Source organism: Metarhizium robertsii (assembly GCF_000187425.2).
Source record: "Metarhizium robertsii ARSEF 23 chromosome Unknown MAA_Scf_4, whole genome shotgun sequence".
NCBI lineage: Eukaryota > Fungi > Ascomycota > Sordariomycetes > Hypocreales > Clavicipitaceae > Metarhizium > Metarhizium robertsii.
The window spans coordinates 1349814-1371164 of NW_011942182.1; the positions used below are offsets into that span (position 1 = coordinate 1349814).

Here is a 21351-nt window from a genome sequence, read left to right on the forward strand (position 1 = left end):
AAGAGATTCTGTGAATCGCGGTCTCCATCTTTCTCCTGTGGATTCCTTCTCCTTTAGCCGCAGGAGCGCTTGCAACGCGTTGAACAAGAAGTTCACTTGCAGTGTTTCTTCTCCCGTCTTCGTTAGGACTGTATTGGTTCTCGACACCAGGCTGTGTCGAGAACCGCTCCACCGAGAGCATCTAGGTTCTTGGCGGCCCGTTTCGGAGATGCTTGGATAGATACCGCTAGCGACGATGACGGTTGTGCTGATGATGGCGGTTAGCGAGAAGGAGCTGAGGGCCGCGGGTGCTGAGAAGCGGTTTCTCAAGGAAACGTAGGAGAGCCGACATTATGGTCTTTTTTTTTTTGTCCTTTTCCCTCCCTCTGCTTTTCCTAGGGATGCTGTCAAAGGCTACAGGAGAAAGCCAAGAGGGCACGCTTATTAGCTGGATATCAAGGATATTCGGCCAAGAGTCTCTTGACTGGGATCTTTGTTTCCCATAGCCGAGTGGTCAACCCCGATAACCACTCTGACAGAGGCGAACAGAGAGACCATGTCACACGGTTACACGAGGGCTACGATCACGAGGCCTAGGGCACAGGGCCCTCGCCGACTTGTTGAGTAAATAGAGCTATTTGGTCCATCCAGGCCTTGATAAGACCAAGGACCTTCAATACTAAAGTTCGTTATTAAATGAATATGAACCATGACGCTCCAAGCCCTCAGAAGCCCTTGTCACAGACCAATACAGACAACCCTCGTCGCAGAACGGGTTACTGGAATCGTTACTGGGGGCAAGGACGTAGTCATTTCCGTGGTACGTAACTCCGAAAACACGGTTGTTGACATTCTCACGTGCTTTGATGGTGTTTTCGACAAGCTGGTGCTCGCAAGCATCACGACAGCTCGAGCCCATGAAACAACTTCTCCACCCGAAATGGTCTATGCGGTTTATGACAGTCCCCCGGGCATTTTGCAGACAAAGCCGAGACTGGCTCGGATAAACAGGCTTGAAGAGATTGTAAAAGAGACAATGCGTCCCATGTATTTAGATGCAAGTTGGGCCGGCCACCAAACACTGAGCACAGGCAAACTGGTCTTGTGGTGCTTCCAGCTTGAGCCGAGTGTGCGACTGGCTACAATCCTTGCAAAAGGTTGCAAAAGATCCCCTGTTTGACGGACCCCACAACCAGCCCTAGGACAAGGTATAATTACGGAGTAATTGCACGAACCGCTTTGGCACGGCGTCGATCACTTTAATATCCCGAGCGCCCACGGATTATCGACGCGTGATGGGCCCCAAAATTCACACGCATGGCCAGGAAATGGTTCAACACAAAACACTGGAAGCAGGACAGACGTGACATTTCTATATTATATAAACCGCAGTTTTATACAACGTCAAGTTGTGATTATACAGTAGACAATCATTTGAGTGCAGAAATCCACACACTGGGTGCCAGATAGAAAAATATGAAACAAAAAAAGGCCGCCATTTGCGTTGACGCGACTCCCATCTCACTCAACTGCTTCACACTATGGCTCTATTTTCTGTTAAACTCCATTTCTCGTGCTGTAGCTGTCATGGTAGGTAATGAGACGTACTGTGAGCAGTCTAGATGCTAAAAAACAAGCCTCTAGTTGGTCTTGCCGCCGGCCTTGGCCATGTCCTGGCCGACACCTTTGGGAACGGCGGTAACAACATTTCCAGCACCCTTGGCAAGGCCGGTAACAGAGCCCATGAGGTTCTTGGCGATATCGGCCGGAGCCTGAGTAGGGTTTGTGAACAGCTTGGTGACGGCGTCGAGGGGGTTGTTGAGGACAGCATCGCCAGCTCCGAACAACAAGGCGAGGGCTTGCTGGAAGGCATCGGTGACGCCGTTGGCAGCGCCAGAGCCGCTACCGCCAATAAGGCCGGACCCAGGAATACCACCCAAGTTCATCTCACGCTTGCCGGGCTCCGAGGCAGGGGCGGCGGCGACGAGGGCGGCGGAAGCGATGACCGCGGAAACGATGGAGAATCTCATTTTGAAAATATATAAAAGTTGTGATTAATGAAATTAGAAAAAGGGCAACGAAGGTTGTTGGGCAGCGCTAGGCCGGTTTGATGTTGTATTAAAGAATGGAAAGGGGAAGCAGAAGTTGGCTGATGAGGGAGGGAAACGGAAAAGTGAGGATGCGAGTCAAAGTATTAAATATTCAACGAGGGAAAAGAATCCAGCGGGCTATTTCTTGCACGTTGAGAAGCGGGTTTGGCGGATTTGCGGGCGGCATCATGGCATCGACCAAGGCACAGCGTCACCGTCGCCCTCGGTCGTCAAGACGATGCGCCAAGGCACTATAGCGGCCGCAAACACGCGAGGCTAATCAAGATTAAACCGAATAGACTTTGCCTTGTATTGAAGTCCCGTAAGCGAGAGGCCCGAGCCATCGCGTTCAGCAGCAAAAGACGAGACGGTGTAAGTCAGCAGCGAGAACCGGGCTGATGTTGAAACCAGGATCACGACCAACTGGTAGGGGTAACCAGACAAGTAGGGTTACACAAACAGGAAAGGGGAGGGTGAGTAGACGCCCTGGAGAGGTGTGAACAAGGTGAAAAGACGTCAATGCCAGAGAGGCCTGAACATGGCTGAAAAGGGAGGCTATTGCCAACTGCGATCCGTGTAATTTCCGCTTGGTGATGTTGGAAAGCTTAAAGTGACGGGCATCACGTGGTTGGCTGAGCGCGAAGTCCATATCAGGCACAGCGGACGAACGGTTCGTTTCACAAAGGTCAAAACTCACGTGCCCCGCAGCCGTGAATAGCGTCCAAATCGGTCAAGCGGGGTCCAGATATAGAATCCATCCACCCGTGCCTGGCAGCGCCAAGAGGGCTAAGATGGCCCACGATGGTCCAAGCCAAATATGCACGTAAAAACCCCTGCACGATCAAGATGCTACGCCACAGGCACAAGGGGGTCAATGTGTCCGAGGTGCCCACGGCTGTGCGGTTATCTGCACCGTGATGCGGACAATGTTGACATCAATTGCAACATCATTCCCGACGAAGGGATTTGGACAACAAAAGTTCCACCATAGACCAATTGACAGTCCACATGTCATAGAGAAGGAAGGAGCAGCTGGGAGGCCGACTTACATGGACATGAAGCGTCAATGCTCCATGTCGCATGTAGTGCCATGTCTTTGTCTACCAAAAATATTGCATACATACCTCTGTACCTAGGTAGGTAGGCAAGAACGGTGGCCCTGCGCCCTCGCACCTTCTCTTTCGCCCTCGCACCGCCCCTCCACCCCCACGGCCTTGGAAGTTGCATTTGATCACCCTTGGAGTGCTGGATCCCAACGTCTTCAGCATTCTGCAGCCTCCAACAATGTCCCGAACTCCGCGTCTAGCACAGAAGTCAGGCCATGTCATCTCGAAACGCCACATCCTGTAGCGGCCGTGGCTGCGGGCCTGCCATGACTGCCGTAACTAAATCCCACATCTCATTCTACACCGGCTCTATTTTCGTCATTGAAACTTTCCATCACGACGGTCCAGATGTCGGCGGCAACCTGTAATCCCATCATGTCGACCTACCTAGTAGTATCTAGGCGAAAGAACAATCACATGCCAGGTCTCACTGCCATGCGTCTTGTCCGAAAGACCCGCTTGTCGGGACGGAGCGAAGTGTTACACACCGATCGTGCAACGTCGACGTCCAGATTCGTGAAATACGAAAAGACGAAACAAATCGAAACACACGCACCAACGGACGGTGTTGGCACCGCCTTGTTTTTCTTCAATATAATAACCTTTTCCGCAGACCGGTGTGGTCCGTCATTGGCCTGATGTTTAGTGGCCGCTACCGCCACCACACCAACACCCCCCCGGTCTGCGGTGGGAGTCTAATCGTGTGGTTTCAGGCGTCTCGTTAGATGGCTCTTTTTTCGACCTCCAGTCCTCGGGGTATCCAGGCCTTGGGTTCCCGAGCCTTGTTTTTGGACCTCGCAGCGGGCATCTCTTTTGGACCCATTGATCAGTAAGGCGTCTAAGCGCAAAGCTTGTCTTTCAATGTCCAGCATTTCCTGCGGCGAGGCTACCAGCGTCCCGCGCTGCGGTGACGGCGATTTACATACTACCATGGTCTGAGAGGGCACGAGCGTGCAATCTAACTGCTAGCTCATCGTGGCAAAACTACACCAGCACCATGTTGTACTATTCTTGTCCCCCAGCCAGGTCCAAGACATATGTATCGACGGGTAGGGCTATATATACAACACTATCCCCGTGTAACCAAGGCCGTGATAAATCCATTCTGTACTCCCATCAACCCTTCACAGCTCTCCGTTCGTTACTTCGTTCGTTCTCCTCTTATTAATAGTCCTGGTGACTCGTCACGCCCGATTTAATAGCCCATCTTAACTCCCTCTTATAACCCAAAATGCGTTACTCAATTGTCTTCACTGCCGTGGCTGCCACCACCGTCTCCGGCCACGGTATTATCCGATCCATCGCCGGCGCCAATGGTGTCATCATGCCCGGTCTCGGTGGTAAGATGGCCTCTCTTTTTCATTCGTCACCCTTCCGAAAGCTTTCGGCGTAACTGACAAGACTCCCAACAGTTGCTGACGGCACCCCTCGCAACTGCGTCGTCAATTCTTGCGGCGCTCAGGCTGACACTTGCATCATCCGTGACAACGAAATCGCCTCGGGCAAGTATGGTCCTCTCGGTTGGACCCAGGGCTCCGGTAATGTCGACCCTAATGCCGTCGTCGCCAACTTCATGGGCAAGGGCAGCGCGCCGCCCAGGAACAAGGGTGCTTCCGACTCGGTTGGCGTCGAGGACAATCTCCAGGGCCTCTTGACCCCCAAGGAACGCCGCGACAACGAAATGAATATGATGGGCAATCTCTTCCAGGGCATTGCCAACCTTCCCATCATCGGTACTCTGGGCTTCGGCGGCGCCCGAAAGACCTACCCGACGGAAACTATGAATGCCGATATGCGCGGCCAGGGTGAGAAGTCTGGTCTTCCCACTGCTGATGAGAATGGCATTGTCAACGTGGTTTACCGACAGGTTTGTCACACTTCCGTTGCGCGGAAAATTTCACCTTCATCTGAACTAACCTGACACTACCCATCTAGATCAACCAGGATGGCGCTGGCCCCACGACTGCCGCCGTTGACTGCGAGTCTGGTGGCAAGGACCCCAAGAAATTCAAGACCGCCAGAGTCGTCCGTGATGTCCCAGGATCCGGTATCTCCGGCCTGTCCGTCGCTACCAACACCGACTACGCTATGCAGGTCCAGATTCCCCAGGATTGCGCATGCACAGGTGAGGTTGGCGGCGTGAAGAACGTCTGCATTCTTCGTATTCGCAACCAGGCTCTTGCCGGACCTTTCGGTGGCGCTGTTGCTTTCACCCAGAGCAAGGCCAGCCACAAGCGTGCTCTCGAGTACGGTCTCCAGAAGCGCGACGAGTAAGGAGTTGGCCAAATGTTGTCTTATGAAACTTGAGAAACAGGAGTCCTCGTGCGGCTCTCCACGGGAGTGATGGTTTCAGATGGTACAATTACATGCCCGCTCTTGTCGACTTTCACTTGCGTGTAAATATAATCCTAACTACCGTCCCTATGTTTTAATTTTACCTATCAGTTTATTTAACTTTGTCATGTCCTACTGTGCTTTGCATCAGATAGATCTTAGCACGCAAAAGTCAACTATACACACACACACACACACACATATATATATATAATATACATTGGATATCCACCAGTGTCCACAACTCTCAGTGTGATGTTTCTATGCCTCTGTCCTCAGTAGTCCCTCTGCGGTTTCTGGTAATACTCACGATCCACACAATGTAACCTATTATTTGCCATTTTATCCTCGTGATCCGCACTCATCGTAGCAAAATTGGCAAGTACACCTCGCGCTTTATACCAAGACCTAAATCTCAGAAGTGCCATCCACAATACCTCGTAAGACGTATATTAACCAGTCCATTGCCCAACCTGGCAACTTATCTACTACTCTGAGATGTAAATGAATAGCGAAAGAAGAAGAGAAAAAGAAAAGCCATAACTGCTAGTCCCCCTGCTCTTTTTAGGCCAGCAGAATTCGTGAGAGCGCCCGTGTCTAGGGTAAATAGTGAGTCTGGAGGCTTCACATGCACGACACCTTTGTCCGAAGCGCACGGAAAACAAAGCAAAGCATCAGGACATTTTTGACGGCCAAAATTTTGGCGTGGTCATTTGTGAAGTGTGAAATGGTCCAAGCTGCGCAACATTGCCTTTACTAGTTGCATTTTCAAGGCAGCCGCGGACCTTTCGCCCCGCTTGAACCGCGCATGCCACCAACGCAACGCAGATGGCGTGCGTACCTGCTCTTTGCCCTTGACCACGCTGTTCCAGACAGTAGAATCATGCAGCACCGCCTTTGGCATACTTTAGATCCTTAAGCCGATTCAGAAAAAAAAATGGCGTAGATACTTTCCCTCGGTGAGGCAGTGAGTCCTTGGAGCCCTTTTGATGTAATTGCCTTATTGGGACGTGGGTCCCACGAGCTCCGGCCCCGGTTCCGCCCGCTCCGCAATTCACCCCGGCAAATACTACTAGCCCGCCGGAGACGAAGAGCCGCAAGGGGACGCATTACAGACCGGGTAGCCGCGCGGGGGGGTACGAACAATCTCTGCATCCATGCCGGGGCTTGAAGCACAAGAGGTACCGGCGGCATAGAGACATGGTTACAAGGCTAAAGTTGGTTTCATTCAGCGGGTAGCAAGGACCCCCGCGCAGGCTGGCTCAAGGAGATGGGAAGTAAGACGGAAGCAGTTGGCCATGTTCCCTAGAACGAGGGACCTCGACGGCAGGAAGGGCAATGGGGCATCGGTAGCAGAAATTTAGTCGTTGGACGGAGGGGTGTTTAACTGCTTCGACGACCTGCGTCTTTATGGGATAGTATGCATGAAACAGCGTACATGACATCTACCCACTTTTCACAACGATTGCATAATGCCTAGCTGCAGAAATGGCAGAGGAAGCTGTGTACTTTGTCTGTTTTTCTTTTTGGCTCGTAAATGCGCATATAAACTACCTAGGTAGACCATGTTTGAAATACACAGCTGTTGGTATTTTTTTAATCTTGGAAATGGAAATCCCCCATCATTGTTTCAGAATTATATGCATCGCCACGCGGTGGTATCCAGAACACCTAGGATAGATTCTCCTCCACGTGCACAAAGAAAAGGAAAATAAAAGATAGAAAGATAGTCAGTGGTATCATCTCCCCCGCTTCGCATCCAGTCCCTCCTTTGTATACGATCTCCTCCTGCCTGTGGTGTCTAATATTATGTTATACATTGTTCACACCTGTGGCACCGTTCTTTGCGGCGCCTATTCTTTTCTTCCATCTCCTCCAATGCAAATAGCGCCCGTTGGGCGTGCTCTCCTACTCCTCGTCGACGCTCCTCATCGTCCCTCCGTGCTTGTTGCTTTTGATCCCCATCTTGAAAAGGCTTAATCTCTTCCTCATGCTTCCGGATCTTTTAACCACGGGATATTCTGCTTCCGTTACAAACTCGTCAATGCTGCTGCTCTTTCTATCCACGCTTCCCTTGCTAGCTGAGCTGCCTCGTCGTCCACTTCCATTCACGGCATCTTGCAAGCTTTCGTCCACAGACGGTGGCTTAAAAATGCTCTGTCGTCGGCTGCTCTTACTAAAGCTTCGGCTTCTGCTGGTTGACATCTTGGACTCTGGGCTTCCAGGGGCGGTTTCCATTTCAGGAGCTTCGTCACCCTCCTGCTTTGTTGGCGATGGTTGTTGCTGTTGCTGCTGTTGTTGTTGTTGATGCTGTCGTCGCCCAGGCAAGAAGCTTAGTCTGGCACTTCGCTGTCGAAGTGATACCTGGCGAACAATGGACGTCTCCTCAGCTTTGGTGCCGTTCAAGGGCGTGGCAATATGTGCCCACTGCGAAGGGCCTTGATCGACTGGCGGAAAAGTGCCTCGGAAAGTTGTCGACGGGGTCGAAACTGTTTCGCGAGGCGTTGGAGGAGGAGGAGCAAACAATGCGATCTCTGGCTCATACGTTACTTCGAAAACTGGCTACATGTTAGATGGTAATCAGTTCATGCCGAATCAAAGGTTGACTTACATCGTTGGAGTTCTTCTTGTTTCTGAGACAGCGTTGGGTTGTTGCTTCTGGCAAATAGGGCCAAGACCCTCTTGATCATCATGGCATGGTCCACGAGCGCCATCTTGATTGCAAGGTCATGTGGCTCCAGCTCTGGCTCATCGTCCTCGTCCTCGTCCTCCTCCCCCTCCTCAGGTTCGGGAAGCAGCCCGCGATAACACATTACGCTTTGCTCAGATGACGGATTTACGGAAATAGATGTCGCATCCAGCAAAAGTTGTCCCACTTCCTCCTCTCCATCTAATAGTCGGCGCTCAAGAGCCGTCATCTCCTGTGTCTTCCGCACGATGCGCTCTAAAGCTGTTTCGTGAGCATCGAGTCTAATCTCATGAGTCTCAATGATCTCACTGCGACGCAGAATAGTCGGGAAAGGCTCGGCAGTGACGAAAACGGTCTTCTCTGCATAGTGATTCTCTACCGCACCAGCCGTGCTACGCTTGGTTGTAAAGGAGAAGCTCTGGGGATGCGAAGACACTAGGAAGTCACGAATGACTTGGGGAACACGCGCTCTTTGAAATACTTGATGAGACATGTCCCGGTGTGGGGTTACTGAAGATACGATCAAGAACTGTCCTTCCACTTCGTCAATGCGCCCTGATGTCACAATCTGAGCTGAAGGGTATTGTTCCTGCATTCGATCGGTAAAGGCCGCCGCACGTTCCGTTGGAGCTCCTTCATAAATAAACTCCTTATCCCGAACACCAGATGGGAAACCCAACCCCTTGTATACAACTTTGAAATATCTCGGTATCAGTTTTTCGCTCTTGGAAATGGTGTCGTAGATGGTGGCGATAGCGCGCTCTGTCCTAGCGAGTTTCGCAAAGTCAAAGACATTGGTCTCGTATTGTGTCTGTAGCTCCTTGTATGCAGTTAGGGCATTGCTCCATGACTCGCCCTCTTCAAAGTGCTTAATCATATCAAAATAGATCTTCTCCTTGCGTTCAAACTGTGTCTGCGCTGGGAACTCTGGCTCTTCCAGAGCTTTCACTTGTCTAGTTGGATCCCATTCATAAAGATCCGCATGAAGGCGCAATGCAAGACCGGCTTCGGCGTGGTTTCGGCTCTCCGCCTGCAGAGTCGCAAGTTGGTGCACGTAGCGAACAAAAATTTCCTCCTTTTGCATATCACGAAGAAACTCCATTAGTCTTAAACGATTGATGATGCTTGTTGCCTCTCCACTGTCGTCTCCTCCGTGAACCGCAACGAGCAGATCGAGAAACTCGTCCAAAGTGGATACAAGTTCTCGAACTGCGACGTACAGTGGCTCGTCTGGAATTTCGGACAGCGGTTGAAACCGCTCCAACACCTCGCCAATGAAGAGCTTCTGTAGTATGCTCTCTGTCAGGGGTTTGGACTTAAAGAACTGATCCAAGCTGTCAATCATCTCCGTTTGAATGACAGTCAAGTCTTCGCTAAGCGCCCATTCGCTAACAATCATTGTCTGCAAAACTTCAACTGCCATTCGTCGCAAACCCTCGTGAACGCTCAGGCACAACTCGACGATCGGTCCAACCAAGGCGGGGACGTATTGCACTTGGTATCCTCCAATCTTGGAGAGGCCGTAGCGGTTTTGCTCGTCAATAGTGGTCTCCCAGCCAATGGCTTCCCATGTTGTTCGCAGAAGCTCGGCACCATGCTCTCTCACATCACCGGCGATTTTCCAAACAGCCCTTCTCTTCTGTTCAGGGAACGTTTCCAACGCCAGAGACGTGCTACCCACCAATTTGAGGAGTGTTGTAAAGAATAGTTTCCACAGCTCCATATTGAAAGTCTCGGCCTCATCAGGGTCTGGTAGGAACGATTCCAGCATGAGGGTGGCCACGTACTGTAGAGTGCGCATAGTCGACTTGTGATGGAAGATGTGCAGACTGAGCCAGCTGGCGGGGAAAGCTTCGCCTGAGAGTATGCTCATATGCACGCGCAGCAAGTTCTCCAAGATGGTACCCTGATCAGCCTCGGCCGCCAACTCAAGCTGCATCCCGGCGGTGGAATTGGATATGGCAGAGAGAATGGCGGACAGTTCTGCCAGGCTCTCGTCGAATGTGAGATTGGCAGAAACAGGCCTCGAGGGGAAAGGGTAGGCCGATGGGAAGAGGAGCGAGAGTCGCTTTCGGGGTTTCGGAGGCAACGATAACAACGACAGGTACGAATCGATGATCCTCGGTATATGATCCGGTATTTCGGGGCCCAAGTAATCGGCCTGGCTAGCAATCACAGAGCAGCAGAGACGCACCTGCTCCCGCCACTGTTCCGTGACTTCTTCAACATGGCCCCAATGCGGCGATATCCAGCGGACCGTGTTGGCACACAGTGCAGACTTTTGATCTGGGTGGGCAAAAAGCTCCAGCTTGGAATAGTTGATGATGAGAACCAATTTGTACAAGATCAATTTACCCTTGACTTGAGTGCAAGAATCCATGAAGTCAATGGCAATGTGGGTGATTTCTTCGGTATTCAGCAAGCCCGTAAGCTCCGGCAGCCAAGTGTGAAAGTGTTGCACTGCCAATGTTTGACTGCCAACAAGAACAGGGGCAGGATTTCGCATCATGCGGTCGAGAGCCTTGAAAATGGAACGAAGTTGTCGAGTGAACCCTTGTGGTGAAGATGTGATTCCGATGCCCGCTTCCTTGACCTTTTGCTGCTTTCGAGCATGAGTGATGAACTTCAAAATGTGCCTAACAACCTTAAATGTAGACCGAAGATTTCGAGAGGTTTCTGGCTCAGTTGGCTTATCTAGCAGACGCGCAAATGAACTGACGAGGCCCGAAGTAGCAAAGGGGTAGTTGAACTGAGTTTCTGCATATTGATCAACCAGGGGGCCTAGATTGAATCGACGATCATGCACAATGCCCAAGACTCTGACCAATGCAGTGAAAACCAAGTCTTCAAACTCGTTGTTCCCGGAGTGTTGGACCAGAATTCCGAACAGTCCGTCAAGCACGTCGCTGAGCAGTTTGACCACCTCAATTTCAGGTACAAACATCAACTGTCTCAAGACTGCGGAAACTTCTTCTCCTGGCAAATCTTTCCATTTGACAAGGCCAAGGATGATTCTGTCCTGGGAGAATCGTGTGCTGCAGAGAAATGTATTGACGTTCAACACGGCCAACGGGCCCGTTACATTTTCAGAGTGTTCGTCCCTCCCTCGAGGAGCCCAAGGCACGGATAAATACCCACCCTTGCCGGTTGGGCCTGCTTGGGCTGTTGAAGTGTTTTCATCTATCTTATAGAGAAGCAGCCCATGGCGGCCATCCCGGATGAACGCCTGTCTATCCCACAAGGGCATATGGGCGACAGCGAAAGGAGGGCCGGGCACGTCACACAAGAACATGACAACGTGTGCCGTGGATACATCAGCCGGCGACAATGAAAGTCTGAGTGTCTGGTTCCAGGCTTCTCCTCGTTCTGCGGCTGCAGTCTTGAACGTCGTCACTGGGTCCTTGTTGGAGCCAGCATAGATGGAGTTTTCGAATCGCTGACCAGAAGGTGCACGAACCTCTACGGTAACTTGGAAGTTGTTGCCTTGGATCCCAGAGGGCATAGCGGTTGCGCTTCCTCCATATCGAGATAACAGATGCTGGCGTGCCAAAGAAGCTGTGTTGATTGTGAGATAAATATCAGATCTTGGCTTCGTTGGGGCTCCAGAGAAGCCCATTCTATTCGTTTTGCAAATGCCAGATAATAGTGTCGGCGTCGCTTTGATCAAGGCGTCTGCGTCAGGGTGGTCGAATGCTTGCAGGGAGACTTGTAATCTTTCACCTCTACGTGACCTTTCATATCGTCCTGCGGCATTGTCCATGAGCTCCAGGATGAGTGGATCAAAGTCGTCATCCATATCCCTTTCCGTTGATGCCCGACCATTCACCGGTGACCAGATATTGACAAGCTGCTCAACCTCTTCCCCTTGCTTCATTATCGAGTTCACTTTCAAGATGCCAACTCCAACAGTGCGTTGTACTGTTTGGGCTACTTCTGGATTGCCTGTTCCATTCTTTGAGCTAGCCGTGCTAGGAGGCCCATAACCATCCGATGTCGTCACGGGGCGCGGGCCTTGCTGCTCAAAAGATTCCTTTTTGGGGAGGACTGAGCCTCGAGAGAGAGTAGAACGTCCAGGCTTGCTCCCCCACATCAAGCTTCGCCTAGTGGATTTGGATACGCTAGAAGTAGGGGTTTTGGAGTTTTCTCTTGGAAATGATCCTTCTGTGGCCGTTCCAGACCTTGAGATTGGCTTGTCTGGCAGCACCTGCTGCGAAGCAAGAACCTTTACTACTAAATACAAATCAGATTCGGCCGACGGTGAGTCGCCTATATCATGAGCGGAAAGATCAATAAAGAGAGTTCGTGATGCTGACTCTTGGGCGATACCGCCAATTGTGCCGCCCGCAGGGACATCAACGGCGAATGACTCTGATAGGGTCGATAGAGCTTCAAACTGTGGCTTCGTGACCAGGTAAACCACCAAGGTTGTGGCTTCAGATGACGATCCAGCGAAGCCCTTGACGTCAAGGAGCAGATGATGGAGGCTAGTCAGTTCGAGAGTTGGCTGCGGCGGCTCATCGAGAAGAGTCATGACAGACTGAAGTCGAGTTATCCCAACAACAGAATCATCTCCAGTCAGAATACGCCCACGTTCGACTGGATCACGAACAATGACTTCGCCTCCACAGAGCTTGTTCACTCGCACCAAATCCCATACTGTCTTCTCTCGTAGACGGTCGTATTCATGAGATGTGAGAACATTGTACAAGAATTGCTGTCTGTTGAGGTTGAGGCTAGTAATAAGCTTGGAGAGCTTGTCTAGGTCCCGGTATTGTCTAGAGAGGAGGAGCTCGTGAAGATTCTTGGAATGCCACTCTCTCAGACACGATGCAATCTCGTCAATTAAGGGCTCCTCTGCAGATGTCGGGGTTTCGTCCCCAATTTTTAGCAAGGGAACCGGTGCGGCGGGTTTTGGCGCGGTTGGGTCTCGCTTCACAGGTGCGGATAGATTCTCCAAAGTGCCATTGCTTAGTTCTGACAATGGTTTTCGTCCCTTGTCCGGGCCAACAACAGCATTGATGGGAGAAGTAGCTTTCCTGGGCTCGCCCCCGGTGATGCCGCTCTTGGCTGAGTCGCTGGCAGGTCGGGGGCTTCCTGTATCTGGGTTTTCGTCTGCATGGGATTCTTGGTCTTGGTCTTGGTCGTCCCGCTCGTCGGATTCCCCTAGCATCTCTCGAACTTCAACACAGCTACGGGGAAAGATGCCACTGAACACTCGAGCTTCCAGAGTTTGTCCCTTGACCGAAGTTAGACCGGCAAGCAAGCTCGGCGGCGCGACCAAGTACCCCCGCAGCCAGTTTCCGTCTGGCGTCTCCTCGATGATGTAGAGCTCATCGCCAATTTCAAGCGGCAGGTCGGCCGGACTCTCAGCAGCAAAGGGGAATGTCGCAACAGCAAATGCGATCCGAGGGAGAGGCTGCCAGGGCATCGAGCTCCAGCGTTGGCGCTCACCTGCGCCGAGGCAATCTGGCGATGGGCGATATCGTAATCGGTAAAGCTTTGAATGTTCGAGCCCGGGACAATTGATGGCGAGATGCGAATGCGGCGGCCAGGCTTACACCGAACGCACTCGCTGCTCAGGGGCAGGGCGACAGCATCAATGGTCCTCGATCGGCGGACTGTTCACGCTTGTCATTGATTTGATTTTTTAAGAAAAAAAAAACGCCTTAGGGGTTGGGGAGGCCGAAAGGCACACGAGATAACTCACCGACGGCTGGGGTCCTTTGAACCTTAGCCATGCACCTGGGCGAGGGTGCTTGCCACCTTGGCTCTTGTGCTTTGGGGTGCGCAGGCAAACCCCTGAAGACAAGCGTTGACTAGCAGGGTTCTTTATCGATTATCACCGGCGCCCAGTCCAAACTGGGCAACCTCACTCTGCCAGTACTCGAAGAACTACTTTGTGTCGGGAAATGTCACAAAAGTCAGCAATGCGAAAGGGGGGGGCGTAAGTGTGGAAAACACATGCAAAAAAGAGGACGACAATCGACATGCGAGGCTACGAAACCAGAAGGGGACAATATTTGAGTGCGCAGATTCTGGCTGAAGAAAAGAAAGTACGGAGTACAGAGGTCTGGTACTTTGTCGAGATGAGGGTCCATATCTCTTTTTGTGATATCGATGATGATTGACGGTTCTAGCCAGCGCATGTGCACACCAGCACGCCAGCGCGCCAGGTGCCGCAAGCCCCCCGCCCCGGATTCGTCGACCCCTGGGGCCCTTCTCTCGTCCAGATGCCCTCTCGTCCTCTGGTGCTCTGGTGCACGGCCCGCCGCTTGTCGTGCTGCGGTGGGGCAGCCAGCCAGCCATATCGACCCAACAAGACCAGTCCGCAGGGGCGTTCAGATGAGTAGTATTTTCATGCGCTTCTGACTCTCGAACACGCACTCCGACGTTACCAACAAGAGACAGAGTGTCACGGTGTCACAAGTGTCACAAGTGTCACGGAATACATAACGTGTCTGAGGCTCTGCACGAGACACGTTAGCTTTCCCCGGCCATGTGGCTCTGCGTTCAATGTTTGCGCCTGTGGTTGAAGACTCGGGTGTGGGACCCGTCGGTACCTAGGTACCTAAGTAGGTCAAGGTCGTAGGTGTGCAGTAATGGGACTGGACTACCCTACACATCGCAAGGCTGGTCGACGATGGCACTGATGGGATATGGGATTCACTGCTACGTTGTCCAGCGTTGGAGACAGCGTGACAGGGACAACGCAGGTCTTGTAGAAAATATACTTTTCTAATGAGCGGTTGGCGGGTCATACGCGACATGAACCGTGAATGCATGAACCGGCCGTTCCCACTGCTCAATGTCAACTGTGGACAGCAAAAAGCCATTGTGTTGTAGGACCTGATGAAATGATCACCACAATGTTCCATGTCCCCTGCTTAGCGTTCATCTAACTGTAAAAAAGAAATCACTTCAGATTCTTGGCAAGGGAAGCGGTTTTTTAAAGTGTGGTTTGGCGACACTTTTCTGAAGTTACGCCCTCTGCCCTGCCAAGCTATCCGCGACCTGCCCAGGTACCTAGGTACTTAGTACTTTAGTCAATTGGATCTTGCATTATACCTGCAAAAGCTAAGTGGAATATTATCCAGTAAGGCCAAAGGTATCCGGCCGAGTGGGCCGCCAGCCTAGCATCAAATACGATCATGTCTGGTCAATACACGATTGTATACTGTTATATGCTAGTGCATGCTGGAAAGTGGCCAAATACGTTCTGCTACCGGATATTGTAGTTGGCCATCTTGGAGAAAACTTCGACCCATACCCAAGGCGAGTGTCCGAGTGTGCCAAAGCCAGTCAGCCATGTAAAGGTAGCTTGAAACTGCACCATGCTCATGAGCCTTAGACCAGTGTGTTATATCTATAACCTTTCACAATCAACGAAACAAAACACCCTCTCTCTGCAGAGCAACTCCCAAGACTTGTATGCCGTGACAGTCATCCATCCCCGGTCGATGTGGGATCATGGCGGAGATTCCCCGGATGCTCCTTGGATAAATAATCTTATTGCGTGAACCGACACACGAGATGCGAGCCCACGTCAATGCCATGAATCCATTAATCAATGCAGGTTCGCTCCACCTTGCCTGTACTCATCAAGTCGCGGTACTCCGTTCTCCATACTTGGACGAGAGCGCTTTTTGCCCAACATTGAAACAATAGTGCCCACATTCCGTGAGAGGCGGTAAGCCACCAGCAACAGACCAAGACGTCTCTGCTCATTGCCAGAGAGGCATTATATTTACACCATTGGACAATAAAGCACAAACTCTGCGAGGCTCGTTCGAACAAAGGACTCCGTATTGTTGATTGGTGCACAATATCATTCGTTACCACCAGACCCCTTGTCGCCTCGCAACCTTCCACGGCGCTGATCCTCATATCTAATCAGCCCCCCTCAAAAGTGCACATCAACATCACATCATTTGGGCCTGCAAAGTCCCCGCGCAGAAGCACGCCTTCTTTTACTTTACAACGGGCATCAGATATTCACGGGCACCAAAATTGATTTACACTCGAGCTGTTTATCGATTATAGGCTTTTCTGCCAAATCCCACACGCTCATTCTCTCTCTCTCTCTCTCTTGCATCTTGCAAACCCGAAGCTACATACCGAGACATACATGCCCACTCGGCGACAATGGGCACACCCTTCATCTCGCTGCTAGAGCCTAGCAAGCTCGAGGGCTTGGAGCCGGGAAAACCACACAACGAGCAACCACCAACTATACCAAAAGTCTTCATAGACGCCATGGAGGTCCGCGAGAGCGTCTTTGTACAAGAACAAAACGTGCCCCTGGAGAATGAGCAAGACAGTGACGATTCCCGATCCTGCCACTGGGTAGTATACGCCAGTGTCAACAAGACGGAAGAAACAGAGGTACGGGATGAGGATGGAAATGTCATCCAGCCACGCAAAAGTTCAACTCGAACGACGCCCATCGGGACCATTCGCCTGGTCCCGTTCCCCCATGCAAACCACCCCAAGATTGGAGGTGAATACTGGAACGGCCAGTTGCGGAATGAGAAGGAACGCGGCACACCTGATATCAGCTCCCTGTCAGCAAATTCTGGATTAGACCGCCCGACATCCTTCCACGACGGAAGGGAACCGTACATCAAACTGGGCCGACTAGCTGTCGTCAAGGAATACCGAGGCAACGGCCTCTCCGGACTTCTCATTCAAACAGCCCTGTCGTGGCTGCGGTCCAACCCGTCGTTCTTCGACCCGAGCATCACCGAGTTGGGCCTCGAGCAGATGGGTGCATCGACCGAGACAGAGATACCCAAGTGGGGTGGTCTTGTCTGTGTTCATGCCCAGGAGCAGAGTGTGGGAACGTGGGCAAAGTTGGGTTTCCAGGTCGACAAGGGCATGGGCAAGTGGTGGGAAGAAGGAATCCCTCACGTCGGCATGTTTAAACGGTTGGAGGTCAGCCCCAAGGGGGTCCGTATTTAGGGACATTGGCGCCACGTCAACACGTTGGTGAGCGAGCTGCATTTAACGAATTACGATGTCTGATGTCATGTCCACATTTTAGATTTTAGACGAGACTACATAGTCTTTCGGTCATCAGGTTGAGGCCTGGATGCGGGCTCCGTTGGCAATTCATTTGGCCACTAGAGCCATTCAAATCCAACATTAGCACTCTGCTATCCTTAACGTGACTAAACATGGAAATTGGCGTTTGCATTCACCAAGAGCAGTGTATGGTACAAGTGCAAAGGGCGTTAAATTCATTTACACTCTTTCCGAGCCAACTTTTTATTGAGACTCTAGAGCGATTTGTGACAAATCCATAGCCGTTACGCGTTCCCAGACCCGAAACGCACAAATGCAATTCTTCAAGGATGCCAGAACCACGCCATGAAGCCCAGCCGTGAAAATCCCCCACATCCCCGCCTTTTCCTTCTTTCCAGACAATACCAAATAAATCCTTTCCCCTCTTCTCCGAGTAACAAAAGGTAATTTATCGGTTGCTCTTGGCTACACGCTCCAACTCGTCCTTCTTCTTGATAGCGTAGGAGTTGCTGCTGCCCTTTGCGGCGTTGATCAGCTCTTCGGCGAGGCACTCAGCAATCGACTTGACGTTGCGGAAAGCGGCCTCACGGGCACCAGTGGTGAGCAGGGCAATGGCTTGGTTGACACGGCGGAGAGGAGAAACATCGACAGCTTGTCGTCGGACGGTACCGGCGGAGCCAATTCGGGTAGAGTCTTCGCGGGGACCGCAGTTGACGATGGCGTCGACGGCGACCTGGATGGGGTTCTGGTCGGTCATGAGGTGGATCTAAAAATGCGCCGTGTTAGACTGAGAACGCCTTCTTCTTCTAGTCCCTGTGTACATTTTTCAAGGGGGGAAATCATGCCGAACAGGCAATCATGACATGACCGTTTATTTATACCGGCGTCGCAGGGTTGGGAAAAAAACGTACAATCTCGAAAGCGTGGGCGACAATGCGGACAGCCATCAGCTTCTTGCCGTTGTTGCGGCCGTGCATCATGAGTGAGTTGGTCAATCGCTCAATGATAGGGCAGTTGGCCTTGCGGAATCGCTTGACGGCATATCGGCCAGCAGAGTGGGTGACATAGACGGGGTTTCGCAGGGAAATGTAGTCACTGTTCGCAGATAGAATCCATCAGCATTGAATTCCTCCATTGAGCCCAAAATCCATTCCTTCCAGTCCCGAAAAAAAAAAGCCCATGTGGTATCGTAACGTACGTCAGAGAGATGTCGCGAACCTCGACATCGTAGTCCCACTTGTTGAACAACTTGATGTTGCCGACCTCCTTGACAACATCCTTGGGGAGGACGTCAGAGACGACAGTGTTCTCGACCTCGATATCGCCACCGTCAGACATTTTGGCTGTGTTGCAGTCGAAAATATATTCTCGATCTGGCGGGCGGACTGCGGGTTAGTATTGCAGGTTGGCGAGATGGTAGTTTTTTTCGGGAGGGTTTGGAGAATGGGCTGCGTCCCTTTCGGCTGCGAGCGAGAGTAGGGCTTGGGAAATTTTGGTGGTGGGTGCGGCTGACGAATCAGGTTGCGTAAAAATTTCGGTACGTACCATACGCACTTGTTGTGTTAGGGCAAGCCTGCCCTGGGCGAAACTCCAATCCAGCTGCGTAACAGAGGGGGGCCGCTTCGCCCGCCACTCTGAGTGGGAATGACTTTGGCTTCAAGTTGGTGAAAAAAATCCCCTTTCTCCTCCACACTCCCGTCAACGTCAAGCACAACAGATCAAAATGGTACGCCAAGCGAGATCCCCTCCCCCCGTCCCTCTAGAGGCGCCATGTTTCTATCATGAGCCTGAATGAGAGGTGATGGTATTTTTCGAAGAGAATGCCGAAATGCTGATACAAGATTCTGCTCGCGAATTTGTAGGCGCCTGCTGCTGGAGCTAAGAAGCAAAAGAAGAAGTGGTCGAAGGGCAAGGTCAAGGACAAGGCTCAGCACGCCGTCCTTCTCGACAAGACGACATCCGAGAAGCTCTACAAGGATGTCCAGTCCTACCGTTTGGTCACCGTCGCCACCCTCGTCGACAGAATGAAGGTCAACGGTTCTCTGGCTCGCAAGTGCCTTGCTGACCTCGAGGAGAAGGGCCTCATCAAGCCCGTTGTCACCCACAGCAAAATGAAGATCTACAGTATGCACCACACCCATGAGCCACTCGAAATACCCGAGATTCGGAGAGATGCAAGTATGAAATGCTGACATTCATCTAGCCCGCGCTGTCGGTGGTTCCTAAAATCGGCAAGGAAAAAACGTTGTGTGTCTGGAGTAACGGTGTCTGAGTGGCCCGCAACCATCTCAGCAGTCATTAGAGTGGACGGTTTTTTTTCAACGGCAGATAAAAAGCCTGGTTGGGACGAATTCATACTCGGTATTATACCATACCTTGGGACCGGAATTGTGCTTTAGCATACGACAATGGAATGAAAGATCTTGAAACAATATCAAGTTGCTCCTCTCGGCCTTGTGAATAACGTCTCCTGTGATGGTCTAGTTGGACATTGGACGACTTGTAGTCATGTCTTCTGTACTACAGTCTGTGGCCAGAAGAATCTGACGACTCTTCGTTTCGCCATGACGGCTAGCCTGATCGAATGCTTGTGACTCCCACTGTAGGCTATTATCTATCATCATATCAAGTATGAGATTTAGCTCGCTGTTGTACGAAGACTCGCCTGGTAAGCTGTTGATGATACTCATGACTGGTTAGACTAGGCGTCCACACACATGCCATGTTCTGTATTAGAGCCTTCGTTATAAATAAGGCAGTTCCAGTCGCCTACTACGGACCACAGAATTTGCTCAATTGCATCATGCTCTGCTCCGTACAATAGGAACAGGCTTCAACGTCCGTGCCTGCCTCGGTTTATATGCCTGGGCAGGTAGTGGATCAGTCAGGGACAGGGAGTACGTCTCCATTCTAAGTACAATACTGTTCATCTCGCATGATGAATAAACGCACCCTACAATATCGGCTGCACTGGAATAATCTCTGTAAAAGCTTCATGGAGCAGTAGTACCGGGGTCATGATGTGCGTTGTTGAAGGAGAGAAACCAGGTCCTGGGATCAGTCCTGAGCATCTACTCCGTGTAGTATTGAACAAAACGAATGAGCATCCGTAGAGCATGTATCTAAATGGAACAGTTGTTGTGGGTTTCTTGACCAGAGACCACGCTTCTCTCAGGCACAGCTAGGTCTTGAGAGTTGCATTCCGTCGATATCACCCGGAGCGTTGTATCGATGAGAAAGCTGTACTAGAATGAAGGCCAATAGAAAGTCAATTAGAGGAAGTGGTAGCGACAAAAGAGCGCAAGATCTATCAAATGCCGAAAGACACCAGACAAGGCTATCACGGATTTTAATTGTCGGGTGTTCCGCTGGACGCTGGGACAGCCGAGCTTGATATTCCAGAACAGGGATTGCTCCACAGGGTAAATGAAGACAGGACGAGTAATGTCTTTATTTAGAGTGGGAGCAATGGCGCGCACTCCGTAGCATAGTCCATTTCAGCGAATGTCTCCCATTGTATTTTGCATCTTGAGTCGATTGGCGTCGGGGGTCGAGTGGAGGGTCCAAGGGAAAAACCTCAAGTTGAGCCTCGGAGGCTCCATGTGGCGGCTCGGATGCTACCATGCACGGGCATGTACTTGTCATGTACTCTTGTCGGCCCAAGGGACATGGACTCCATACTCCGTGTCTGCGATTGTTGTACGGAGTAATGCCCCATACTTTTACTCCGTACCTGGAGGACAACAAGATGACTGGAAAAAGTCAAGCCTGGTCTGGTTTGTTTTAGTCCAGGCTCGCCTCCCTGGGGCAACATTGAAGTTGTGGATACGGCCACGGGATGACAGTCGGTCATGGTAGTAGTTCACCACTGTTCCTTATCCGAGTCGCACCGTCGCCACGAGCCGACGATGCAATTTGCGCGACTCACCTGGCTGGCCAAGGGACCAATGGCCAATGCAATCCTTACATAGGTAGTTTCTCTCTTCATGTGCACATTATGCCACGATGCCATGGTTGATGCGTAGGAGGCATCAAGATGAGGGGACATGGCTGGGTCGAGGAGGACAAAGCCGAGTCATAGGCAGTGGAAGTATTGATGGTCATGAGGTCCAGGCATAGTCACGCATAGACG

At 51.5% G+C, this 21351-nt stretch overlaps 6 protein-coding genes across 6 annotated transcripts; 3 read left to right on the plus strand and 3 right to left on the minus strand.

Moving 5' to 3' along the window:
• Positions 1–1619: 1619 nt before the first annotated feature.
• MAA_02538 (uncharacterized protein) lies at positions 1620–2009 on the minus strand (the record flags this gene model as incomplete). The annotated part of the gene is made up of 1 exon (XM_007820536.1): positions 1620–2009. The coding sequence occupies one exon, from the start codon at positions 2007–2009 to the stop codon at positions 1620–1622; it is 390 nt and encodes a 129-aa protein (XP_007818727.1).
• Positions 2010–4406: 2397 nt separating this feature from the next.
• Positions 4407–5449, plus strand: MAA_02539 (cell surface protein (Mas1); the record flags this gene model as incomplete). Its single annotated transcript, XM_007820537.1, has 3 exons — positions 4407–4515; positions 4588–5042; positions 5111–5449. The coding sequence occupies 3 exons, from the start codon at positions 4407–4409 to the stop codon at positions 5447–5449; spliced, it is 903 nt and encodes a 300-aa protein (XP_007818728.1).
• Positions 5450–7417: 1968 nt separating this feature from the next.
• Positions 7418–13626, minus strand: MAA_02540 (SH3 domain-containing protein; the record flags this gene model as incomplete). The annotated part of the gene is made up of 2 exons (XM_007820538.1): positions 7418–8067; positions 8121–13626. 2 exons carry the CDS (start codon positions 13624–13626, stop codon positions 7418–7420), a joined length of 6156 nt encoding a protein of 2051 aa, XP_007818729.1.
• Positions 13627–16340: 2714 nt separating this feature from the next.
• On the plus strand, positions 16341–17156 carry MAA_02541 (GCN5-related N-acetyltransferase (GNAT) domain protein; the record flags this gene model as incomplete). Its single annotated transcript, XM_007820539.1, has 1 exon — positions 16341–17156. One exon carries the CDS (start codon positions 16341–16343, stop codon positions 17154–17156), a length of 816 nt encoding a protein of 271 aa, XP_007818730.1.
• A 511-nt stretch (positions 17157–17667) lies between these two features.
• MAA_02542 (uncharacterized protein) lies at positions 17668–18557 on the minus strand (the record flags this gene model as incomplete). Its single annotated transcript, XM_007820540.1, has 3 exons — positions 17668–17985; positions 18131–18314; positions 18418–18557. 3 exons carry the CDS (start codon positions 18555–18557, stop codon positions 17668–17670), a joined length of 642 nt encoding a protein of 213 aa, XP_007818731.1.
• A 490-nt stretch (positions 18558–19047) lies between these two features.
• MAA_02543 (Ribosomal protein S25) lies at positions 19048–19445 on the plus strand (the record flags this gene model as incomplete). The annotated part of the gene is made up of 3 exons (XM_007820541.2): positions 19048–19077; positions 19112–19343; positions 19423–19445. 3 exons carry the CDS (start codon positions 19048–19050, stop codon positions 19443–19445), a joined length of 285 nt encoding a protein of 94 aa, XP_007818732.2.
• Positions 19446–21351: the final 1906 nt, after the last annotated feature.